Source organism: Coffea arabica, chromosome 2e (assembly GCF_036785885.1).
Source record: "Coffea arabica cultivar ET-39 chromosome 2e, Coffea Arabica ET-39 HiFi, whole genome shotgun sequence".
NCBI lineage: Eukaryota > Viridiplantae > Streptophyta > Magnoliopsida > Gentianales > Rubiaceae > Coffea > Coffea arabica.
Genome location: NC_092313.1, coordinates 17,170,837 through 17,182,855, shown reverse-complemented (window position 1 = coordinate 17,182,855; position 12,019 = coordinate 17,170,837). Strand labels below are relative to the sequence as shown.

At 33.4% G+C, this 12,019-nt stretch overlaps 1 protein-coding gene across 4 annotated transcripts; it reads right to left on the bottom strand.

The window, feature by feature from the left end:
- Positions 1 to 279: 279 nt before the first annotated feature.
- Positions 280 to 9,055, bottom strand: LOC113731376 (uncharacterized). Of its 4 annotated transcripts, none has more exons than XR_011840309.1 (13): positions 9,016 to 9,055; positions 8,458 to 8,833; positions 7,113 to 7,230; positions 6,863 to 7,037; positions 6,270 to 6,459; positions 5,901 to 6,018; positions 5,659 to 5,833; positions 5,216 to 5,387; positions 4,052 to 4,169; positions 3,804 to 3,978; positions 3,544 to 3,676; positions 887 to 943; positions 280 to 615 (listed from the first exon to the last, which is right to left on the bottom strand). XR_011840309.1 is itself a non-coding variant. In XM_027256612.2 (12 exons), the coding sequence occupies exons 1-11, from the start codon at positions 9,038 to 9,040 to the stop codon at positions 888 to 890; spliced, it is 1,698 nt and encodes a 565-aa protein (XP_027112413.2). In that variant the 5' UTR covers positions 9,041 to 9,055; the 3' UTR covers positions 280 to 615; position 887. The 4 variants fall into 4 exon arrangements, 2 of the variants coding, with proteins under 2 accessions (XP_027112413.2, XP_071935542.1); XR_011840310.1 differs by lacking the exon at positions 280 to 615 and adding an exon at positions 639 to 811; XM_027256612.2 differs by lacking the exon at positions 3,544 to 3,676.
- Positions 9,056 to 12,019: the final 2,964 nt, after the last annotated feature.

Genomic DNA, 12,019 nt, shown 5'->3' with positions numbered 1-12,019 from the left:
TAAGTGAGTCGAATCTATAGCAGTCGCATTTTTTTCTCTAGGAGATGCTTCTTACATGATGCACAAAGGCCCTTCACCAAGCTTCAACTGTCACTTATTTTACATTAATTTTCCCTTTGTATTAGACTTAGCACTCTCATCATTTTCGTTTTTGTCATTCAGTAGGTTCAGTGCACAGCATAAGTGCAGAAACAGATCTGAAGTTTTAGTACAATTATCAACATGTAACCTTGTTAGGAAATACTATTCTAAATGTCACTTCTCTGGAAACAAAATTAATTTGACCAACAGATTAACATTATGAGCTCAATTCTGACTGTACACTTACTCAGACCATGCCAATGACGTTAATATTATCAAATCCATCAAAAATATTTCTACAAGATTCAAGGCTTCAATATCTTTACTAACAGACACTTGTCAAGAAGAGGAACAAACCTGCACCTTGGTTTTCCTTTATGTGCTTCCACACACTCTTCACTACATCAACTCGAGATAGCGCATATTCACCAGTACCAAGGAACTTGACCACAATACCTGACAAGAAAAGGGGGCCAAGGCAACCCGACATTCTCCCTTTCTGCTGTTTTTCTTTTCATTTTGGTTCATCAAAACCTAAATATTGGAAGAAAAAGAAAAAAAAAAAAAAGAGACAGTGCTTGCTCATTCAGATTAAAAACTTATCTGTTGATAATTCCATAATAAACTACAACCAATCTGATGACAAATGAGAATGTTCAACAACTTTATCACATCAAAGTTGTACGCCAATAAGACACAATGTTAAGTTCAGAAAGTTTGCATGCAAGGCCTGTCATGCAGACAGTAAAGAAATGTCATTACATAGAGAGCTGATGCTTTATGAAACTTGAGGCTGTCATCTCACCTTATTGCCGGTCCTTTTCCCGCTGCCTTTTCTTCTGTGAAGATTTGATAGGAGTTGCTACATTGTGGAAGAGAAAAGATCAATTAAAGTCATAAGGTTCCATAAATTAATGTAAAACAAGTACTCAAGGACACATAAGCAACACTGAGCTATTGGTTGAGTTCAAAACATAATATATCCAATTGGCCCATTCATGGTTGACAGAAGTCTTAAACAAGTCATACATATCATTCAAGTTTGGAAAAAATACAGAGTTATGTGGAACTCAACGGTCAAAATCAGAAAAGGCCAAATCCCAGAGAAAAAGAATACATGATACTGCATATTGTCAGGATTTCGATGACCACTATAATTAAGATAAGAAGGATAGATACCAAGAAAATGAGTCTAAAGAGTCAAAAAACTGTTTGTACTAAGTGCATATGTGATGCATTATGACCACCAATATTAAAAATATCAGACTATGCTGATGGTTATACCGCTAAGACAAAAGTCCATCTTCAATTAGAAATGGTGCAGATATAAATAAGAGAATTCCTCATTCCTCTTTGTTAGGCTCTAACAAGTATTATGAAAAAAATCAGGCAATTAAACAGAACTCATAATGAAGAATTCGATGAGAGAGTATTGGAAAATAGGCAGCTGATCCATACATGACACGAGTTAAAGATATTTCTTGTTTTAAGTCAGTTGTAGATCAGACTAAATGATCAGACAAATCCTGCTCTAAACATTCATTCAATATGGAGACATTGAACATATCTTCAAATGAAAACCTTCTCCAAGAAGCAAGAAAAACTTTTAAGAGGGGCTAATTACAAGAAAGAAACAAGAACATAAGAGAACAGGTGTATTGGGCCCTTTCACCCTAGAATAACAGTCTACCAACAAGGGTCAAAACAAGTTCCACAACCCAAAACTGTTCTTAATAAAATAAAGACGGAAATAATGAATTCAACATGCTTTAAGAAGAATGAAAAAGAATAAAAACCATAAATGATTGATACAGTGAAAAAAGTATTAAAAAAATTTATTTTGGCAACCCAATTTCAAGCATTCAAAATTCATCAACTTTGACCTTTATGGATACACAACAAAAGTCAATATTAAATTCAAGGGTAAAATATAGAAAAGCCCCTTGAGGTTAAGCGAACATACAGAAAAACCCCCTATAGTTTCAATCATACATTCTGATACCTCATGATTTGAACTAATTTAAAAAAGCGATGGAAATCGTTTAAATTAACGGCTTTGAAAAACATGCGCTTCTTTAGTGAGTATTTGTATTGGAAAAAACAAATCTTCAATTGACATACTTATTATACCCTTAGAGTTATAATACAAAAAAGCCCCCTGCAATTAAGCAAACTTACAGAAAAAGTCCCTTATGGTTTCAAATCATACAATCTAGTACCTCGTGATTTGAACTAATGTAAAAAATCAACAAAAATCATTTAAATTAATGAGTTTGAGGATGCTTGACACGGAAAATAATTTTTTAAATAAAAAATTTAGGTGATATACCTATTAAACCCCTTGGAACTCATAAAATTTTCAAAAACAACCCAAAACTCCCAAATACAACTCACCTTATTTCTATACATAAAATAAATAAGCAAAAATTTCTAAATACACCCGGGGTTTTTTTTGTATTTTACCCTAAATTCAATTTAAGTGCGGTCAACTATATACCACCACCTTACTTTTACAGTCCCTAGGCGAGGATTCCGTCCCATCTCCAATACTGATATACAACAGAAGATGGAACCATGTTGGATTAAAAAGAGTTTGTACATTGAAGAGCACTTCCAAATAATTAAAATCATGGCTACAAATTACTTTGCTTTTTTGTTGTGAATCAGCACTTAAGAACTATGAACATGCAGAGACCAAAAGTAAAATTCAGTGAAGCAATTCCTTGAGCACTTAATTTTGTGCATCCTTTTCCTCTACTATCCTTCTTTCATATAACACAACATTTTGAAGTTCAGATTCATAACGGAGAAAGAGGATTACCTCAAGTTCTCAATTCCATTATCAAAGATTGTCATCCTATGAGATCATCGTGTCAGTAAATGGTGCAGTGAACATAAACTCATATTTGAATTATGCTTAACTAAAATGTTCACCAATAAATAACCAAGTTCCGATCCATCACGGCTAGATTTTTCCTACAGCTCTATTTGTCACCTCTGTTAAAAGAATATAAGTATTCTTGTAGATAATAAATTAGTAAGGGTATTCTTGTAAATAATTTGTTAGGTTTGTACTCCTATAAATACTAGTTGGTCACTCATAATACGGTGACTAGATGTTTAACCCTAACCCCAGGACTTTAGCTCTGATACCATGAGAATATGTATTTTGGGAAAAAAACATCTAGTCACCGTATTATGAGTGACCAACTAGTATTTATAGGAGTACAAACCTAACAAACTATTTACAAGAATACCTTTACTAATTTATTATCTACAAAAATACTTATATTCTCTTAACAACCTCAAATGCACAAATCTGGAATCAAGTTAATTTCTGTATCTTCAGATTAACAGAAATAAAATACTCAAAATTCAGTAAATCCATATTGACCTAACCATATAAAGAGAGAAAATATAAGCAAAATTTAAGAAGACAGTTTCAACATCAAATTGTATTACCATTTGAAAATATAGGATGGAATTGATGAAAATATAGTGATGCAGAATTGGCAAACAACCATACATCCTCAGTGAGAAAGTCATCCACCAAACAGTCACCAGTATTATTTATATCATTCTGCTGACAGGTGTCCTTCCAAGTAAAAGAATGATACTCTGTTATTCTTTTTGGAATTTCCAAATCATCAAACTGTTTATTCAAACTTTTTTTTTTAAAGAACTTCCAAAAGTCTAATAACAGAGAGTAGATTAAGCTGTACCATATTCTATATCAATGGGCCATATGTGCTTGGAGAGTACTTTATTCATTTGAAACATGTTGATAGTATTGACTCGAAAAATGGCACGCAAGGCTTCATCACATATAATTTTCCGCTTATCCTTTGGATTTTGCAAATTCTTCTCCCGGATGTAAGCCCACATTTTTTTGACAACCTATAAAGTCACAGGAACCAATGTCATACACAGAACTGAGCATGAGGCATATTGCTTCAACATCATAACACACCTCGGTTCTAGCCATCTCAGGCACTCCAACAAGTTCCTGAAGTTGGGGAGATATGGCACATGGTTTGCTAAAGCCACTTCCTTTTTTATTTTGAATTGCATCCATCCTTTGAGACCTACTATGATGAAATCAGAAGAAATGCAACAATGTTAAGAACATGAATCTGTCAAGAGCAAAATAATTAATCAACACACAGACAAACACACACACACTCTCTCTCTCACACACACACACGTATATATGTTTACCGTCAAATGCTGATGATTATAACACAAACATATATGCACACAAAGACACCTTAAACAGAAGTGTAAACTCATATGAACAGTTAGGTAGTTATGTAGATCATACTCTGAATTCAACTTAAAATGGAGTAGTACAAGACAAGTCTGCCACCTAAGGAAACAATAACTTTGTTCCGCTGAAAGTCATCAATGTGTTACAGTTAGCACTTTATTGTCTTCAAAGCTAGTGTTTAACTTCAGTGGGTACTTCATGCTTGCAAAGTGATTAGATAAATGGGTTGTAAAGCCAAATCTTCTCCCTCAAGTTAATTTGCTTACAAAAACATCTCAGACTGAACCTGTGTTGGAATAATGAGTTTTCTAGACCAAACAATTTCATCCTCAAACATAAGATGGGACACAAGGAAAATGATATAGACGAAAATTTATGTTTTCCATCAGCATGGTGTTGGCATGTCTATCACCTTTTCTGAAACATTCCATACAGAATCCCATCAGTTATAAATGACTTCTAGACAACTTCCTTAATCACCCATGCCTCAAGCTGGAAACAGAAATCCTATCTAGTCTTCTTGAAAAGTTCTCTTTAACCATTCCATCTTTTCCATTCCCAACCTTAATTTGTCCAGGAGCAAATAATTAAATAATAATATTCAACTATCAGGAGTCATTCCTTGTGTCCTTAAATTTAGAAAATGATAGACACAACAAAAACACCATGAACATTGAGATTACAAGTTGGACAAATTAAACTTTGGGCATAAAATTGAAACATTAAACACCTTTTGCAATTCTCCTACAATAATGCACAAGGATAAACCCAATTGAATTTCCGAAAAAGCAACTCTGGAAAAATCTTTCCTTTTCTTTCAAGCACCAGAAACATTGAAAGACAAGTTTCCGTACATCAGTAGACTACCTTTTTTGCTTATTTCTTATTCCATCACTTTCTTCTTCTTCTTCTTCTTCTTCTCCTCCTCCTCCTATGTCCACTTCATTGGACCCACTGTACTCGTTCTCTTCTTGCTTCACATCCTCTGATTGTTCTTCTGTCTCTTCACCATTACCGTCTTCTTCAGCTTCTTGGTGATCTGTCATTTTGAAGATGGGTTTGCAAAACAAAACGCTTCAGACATTGGCATTTGATCATCCAAATGCAAGTTTTAACATTTCATTGACTTTGACCTCTATGTATTCCTAGGAATATCAATATTATAAGCACCCCAGTAGCTACTCTAGGTAATAACAGTTTCATAATTTCCAGGCAAAAAAGGCAAAGATTCTGTTCCATCTCTTAAACATATGAAATATGTACTGAGAATCTTCCAAAAGTCTAAGAGTATAGCTTAGGAAAAGACATACCATCTTCTGCATCAATGGGCCACATGTGCTTTGACAGTGCTTTATTCATCTGAAACATGTTAATATTCTTGACCTGAAAAATTCCATGCAAGGTTTGATCACATATTATCTTTCGCTTATCCTTCGGATTTTGCAAATTCTTCTCGCGAATGTACACCCACATCTTTTTGACAACCTATAAAATCAGAGTTAGCGACAATGATAACTTGGAGAATGGGCATTTCTTTAACACCACAATGCACCTCAGTTCTAGCCATCTGCTGCACTCCAACAATTTTCTGAAGTTGAGGAGAAATTGCCCATGGTTTGTTAAAGCCGCTTCTCTTTTTCTTATCATTGTTATCCATCTTGTAAGACCTACTGGATAAGAGCAGAAAAGAAAACAAGAAATTTAATGTAGTCATTTCCATGCTTAGTTCATCCAACTTATATGCTTTACTTGATAGGACCAAAGTTTCCAACACTCAGAATCATAAAAGAAACAGCTAATGTAATCCTATTATGAATAACAATTATGTTGCGTGTATTTTAGAAGGATTATGTATCCAAAACTTTGATGTAGTCATTTATATGCTTTAGTTGTATGCACATATGCCAAAAATAATTGTTACCTTCTCTTCTTGCTTCTCACTCCATGACTTTCTTCCTCATTTTCAACGTCCACTTCCTGGTGAACACTACCCTCATTCAGTTCTTGCTTCAGATTCTCAAATTCTTGTTTCATCTCTTCACCATTACTATCTTCTTCTTCCGCTTCTTCTTGATCTTCTTGATGCTGTTGTGTGTTGTGCTTCTGGGGTTCTGCAAGAGGGGTTGAAAACATCAATATTTCTGATGAAGGTATTTCACTCATGCAACCCACACTTCCTCGAAAAAGTATAAATGCATGACCGCAGAAGCCTCAAAAATTTTTGGTGAGAACAATTCAAAAACAAACATGTCACCATTATAAAATATTAAAGAAACATATAAAACATGATCATGCGGAAGAAATTGGCAAATATCAGTCATTCTAGAAAAAAATCATCTATGTATAGTGAATAGAAAATATATTGATCCTTCAACATAAGTTTACTCCTAAGTTAAAGAAAACTGTTATTCATTCTTTTTAGAACTCTCAAGCTAACCAAATTCCCAACATTAAAGAAAGCTTTTGTACAAAATCTTCCAAAAGTCTAAGAACAGAGCTTGGTAAAAAATATACCATCTTCTGAATCAATGGGCCACATGTGCTTGGACAGAGCTTTATTCATCTGAAACATGTTAATACTCTTTACTTGAAAAATTCCACGCAAGTTTTCATCACATATTATCTTTCGCTTATCCTTTGGATTTTGCAAATTATTCTCCCTGATGTATGTCCACATCCTTTTTACCACCTACAAAGTCACCGTGAGTGACATGAATTGAATGATGACATGGACAAACAGCATTTCTTTAACATCATACAGCACCTCAGTTCTAGCCATTTCTGGCACTCCAACAATTTCCTGAAGTTGAGGAGATATTGCCCATGTTTTGCCAAAGCCACTTCCCTTTTTCTTTTCATTTTTATCCTTCTTGTGAGACCTACTAAATAAGATAAGATAAGGAGATGGAGAATGTTAAGAGCGTGAAGCTCAAGCAAAAGAAAATGCTAATCCAACCATGCTGGATGTTTACCTTCAAATACTATTTATGGTAAGATAAGCACATACTTTTAATAAGATGCATTTTTTTTTTCATGTGATTAAATCCTTGAAGTCACAGGTTACAATGCATTAACCCTGCTGCTGTGACAGGTTTCACACTTATAGAAACCATATTAACACACAATTGAACTTTGCAAAAGTAAAAGCAGCACTATCAGTAATTTCATAGGTAAGTAACATCGTACAGAAATAACTAATTCAACCAAAAAAAAAAAGACCTCGTTCACTCCATCACACTACCAACTATGCACCATATAAGAAACAAAACCTGTCAGAACCCAAGTCAGTAATCAGCTGAGAGTCGTAAATATGTTAAAATTAGCAGTTTATGGTCCTCAGAATTTTTCACTTCAGTCAGTAATTGAATCATGATACAAGCAAGGATAGCAGATTCACAATCACTGCAAGTTGAGACTAAAACACAAATCCTCCCCCTCCCCCCTGCCCCCGCCCCACAGGTGCCAGGGGCAGGAATTTACACATTCATCATGTAACAGTAGACTGCACCATTGCACTAGAATAATGAATTTCTTGTTAACCAAATTGTATTATTTAGCAGCATTCTGACTCACTGACTCTGGCATCTCTATCAACATTGTGAACATCCCGTACAGGACTATCTTTTTTGACACCGAGTTTCTAAAGTACTTCCTTATCGTCCATTGCTCAAGGTGCATTATCCTGAATTTTCCATCTATTCTTGTTACTAATTTTTTTTCCACAAAAATTTGTTCATACTTTCTCGTTTACTTTTGCTTAACTAGGGGCAAATAATTCTTGCGTTCAACTTACAAGTCATCTGTCCTCCAATCCTCAAATCCAGAAACACACCCAGATAAACAATGAATACACCACTAACATTGAATGAGCAAGACTAACACAAATTAGTACGATTTTGACAACTGATCTTTAGGGCAGAAAAATTGGACCTTACAAGAACTTAAAATAACATACGCGAAACAAACAAAGGCTCAAATTTTCATTTCAATTCCAAAGACAAGAAATTGTGGAAATCTTCATTTTCTTCTCGTTTATTGCGAGGGGGAAAAAAAAAAGAAAATGCCATGAAAATATGATACCTACTAATACCACTCAATTAATTGAGTACCTTTTTTGCTTGCTTCTTACTCCATCACTTCCTTCATCTTTTCCAATTGCCACTTCCTGGGTGTGGGACCCACTATCCTCATTCTCATCAACTTGCTTCACATCCTCAACCTTTACTTCACTTATCTCCTCATCATCACTGCTATCTCCCTGGGTTTCTTCTCGATGTTGTTGTTGGGCGTCATCGTTTCTAAGTTCTGAGAGGAACAAGTCAATTTGCTCGCTTATGAAGGTTTTCCTGTCATGCAGACTAACCCCGAATTCCTCCTCGAGTTGGCGGCGAACGGAGCCAGCGGTGGCAATGTCCAGGTCGGAGGTTCGAAGGATTTCCCTGAGCCGATTTACTAGCTCCGACTCCGAAACCATTTTCACAAACTCTGTTTGTCAATTAGGAATTAGGATTAATGAGAGAGCGAGCGAGAGAGAGAGAGAGAGAGAGAGAGAGAGAGAATTGCAAATTTGTAAGTGCAGCACGCAGCAGATGAGGAAACCTGCACAAGCCCAAGTGAAGAAGGAAGACAAGAAAACAGAAGGCGTGCGTTGGAAACAAAATTTGTACCCGCTTTGTATATTGTGTGGACCATTACCACTAGAATCTGGATTAACATGTGGATAAATGTCATGTTCCATATTTTCCTATATTTCATCGATAACAAATTTTGTTCACATCCGAAAACGTCTTATTCACTTAATTCATACAAAAAATTTATTTGTTAGATCACCATTTTTATTTGGTTATTATCACTTTACCCCCTTAAACTATATCACTACTATCAGTTTACCTACTAACGTTATCTTTCAGTCACTTCACCCCCATAAGTAATTTAACTCAACATGTTAAGAAATTTTGGACAAAAATACCCTTTTATCCTATAGTATTACTACACTGTTATTATTACTTTATTCTTTTAAATTATAGTGATATAATCAATTTAATTTCTAACATTATTTTCTTGAAATTTTACTTCATCGTTAATCTAACTACTATGGTAAAATTTTTTTAAATATATTTACCCTTATATATATAATTAAAAATAAAATATTTAGAATGATTATTCTTCTTTTTTTCACTTTAAGATATCCAAAAATATAAAAATAAAAGAATTTTCTCAAATTTCTTTTTTCACATTTATTAATACTATGAAAAGAGATAGGAAAGAAAGAGACAAAAAAATAGATTTTGCAAAAGAAAGAAAAGTCTAACATTATCGTATTAATTTAAGATTGTTGGGATTAGGATTGAAATCTGGTGGTAAACAGTAAAGTGAAACAATTTTAAAATAATAAAAGTTTTAAATTTTTTCTTATTTGTATTTTCTAAAAAAGAATTGAGCTCTCTCTCTATCTCTCTCTCCCCCTCCCGATCTTTCTATTCTTTTAATATTAATAAGATTGCTAAGAAGAAAGAAATTAATACTTTGACTTTTTTTCTTGATACTAAAGAAGAGAAGAGTCATTCTAAATTTTTTATTATTTTTATTACACAAAGAGGAGGGTACTTTATTCTAAAGTTTTTTAACTTGCTAAGTTGGTTTAATGGTGGGATAAATTGCCTAAAAAATAACTTTATCGGGTAAATTGATAATGAGATTATAGTTTATGGGGGTAAAATGATAATAATTTTAAGGGCGAAACTTGTCTTTTTACTTTAATTAACAAACTCCGTTAAGTTTGACCGTTAGTCTTTGAGGTAAAGTAACTAAAACATAATGTTGAGGGAGAAATTGATAGTGACACCGAACATTAAGGGGGTAAAGTGATAATAACCCTTTTATTTTTTTAATAGTGTAAATAGAAGAGTTGGAATTCGACACTTTTTATTTACACTCTTTTCTTCAACCCACCCAACCCATACTTCTTTATGTGTTATATCACTTAATTTGTTGAATGATTGTACCAATAAAGTAATAATTGTATCTCACATGTGGATGCATTTTTCACACATATACATGTAGACTTTCTCTTACACACCATTTCCTTTTATAACACATGTTTTACAACATAATTTCTTTGTCAAAAATATAAAATATGCATTTTCTTCTTCTGACAAATGCTTTTTTACACACAAAACACATTCTCACAAACACACAAATATATTTTCCAATAATCAGTTTATTAATATTAAAATATGAAATTAAATAAATTTGTATCACAAAAAAATAAAACACAAAATTACTATTAAACTAACTTATACACATATTATAAAAATATTTCAATTCAAAGCTTATATCTAACTAATTATCAAATAAATTTGACTTTGCAAATTTAGCAAATTAAGACTTCAACAATTAAGTTTCAGTTTTTAAATTTCAGACTTGAGTCTATTTGAGTTTTGGGTGTTTGTGTAAAGTTTTATTGTAGTTTACTCTATAAATTTGTAGAAAAACTTTTATGAAGAAATTGAATTTTCTTATTTTTCTTTTTCTTTCTTGTTTTTGCTTTTCTTTTTGTCTTTCTTTCCTTCTTCCTCTTTCCTCTAATCACTGGCTACCATCGCTACAGACATCTCCATTGCTGTCGTCTCTTCTTCTATTTTTCTATCTATTTTTTTCTCTTTTCTCTTTGCAGTCTGCTCCTTCCTTTTTCCCCTCATTCTTCTTCTCTTCCCTTTTTTCTCTTCTCCTCCTTTTCCTTTTCCCTTGCCTCGCTCCCTTTCCCTTTTTCACAAACTTGATCATAGACCAAAAGTTATGGGGGAGAAGGTGGGGGTGAAGGAAAGGGAATGAAGAGATGACAGGAGAAAATGAGAAGGAAAAGAAGGGAGAGTAGAGATTTAATCATATAGCCAGCTTTGGTCGAGCGACCAAAGATAGCAAGCAGGGGTAAGAGAGTGGGTGTAAATAAAGCAGGAAGAAGGAATAGGGAGAGAGAAGGGAGAAAGGAAGGAATAAAAGGGATGGATGAGGAGCAAAAGAGGAAAAAAAAAAAGGGAAAGGCAAAGTAGGAGGGTAATGATAAAAGAGTATGTTTTAGAGATTATTGTAAGCAAGTTGGAGAAAAATTTTGTCTATAAAAAAGATGCAAAAAACAGGCCTTCCAAGCAAACCCTTAAATCTACAATGACAACATATATTGTGATTTGACCAATCGAGTTCAGGTTACTTTCTTCATGCTCAAAGTTGAAAATCATTAACTACATGCTTATTTGATAAAATTGGAGTATGAAATTTGAAATTAAGTGTTGAAAGTGTTAAGTTGCTAAATTGATTAAGCTATACTTATATCCATTTGATAACTAACTGAATTCAAATATTGCAAAAATAAAATGTTTTTATCATTAAAAAAGTTGCCTTTATTTATGTATTTGGAGAGAATGAAATGAGCAAGTGTCTGTGACAGAGAGAACAACAAAACAATTTAGAGATGGCATATTAAGTGTGTGTATTTCTATGTGCGAGTGTATGTGTTGAACAAAAAAAAAAAACAAATATGTACTTTGTGCGAGAAAATGTATAAAAGTGTGTCATATGATGAGAAGTGTAATATGTATAATTAATTCAGAAAATTTAGTAAAAATTTTCACTTAAAATTTTATATACAAATTAAGTAGTGCTTAATACGGT

What these genes read in the sequence shown, in the direction of transcription:
- LOC113731376 (XM_027256612.2), bottom strand. Translation starts at nt 9,040, where the DNA reads ATGGTCCACACAATATACAAAGCGG. An exon ending in AGCAGATGGCTAGAACTGAG is followed by an intron (nt 5,834 to 5,900) that starts GTGCATTGTGGT and finishes CTGATTTTATAG; the next exon opens with GTTGTCAAAAAGATGTGGGT. An exon ending in ATAAGAAATAAGCAAAAAAG is followed by an intron (nt 4,170 to 5,215) that starts GTAGTCTACTGA and finishes ATTTCATCATAG; the next exon opens with TAGGTCTCAAAGGATGGATG.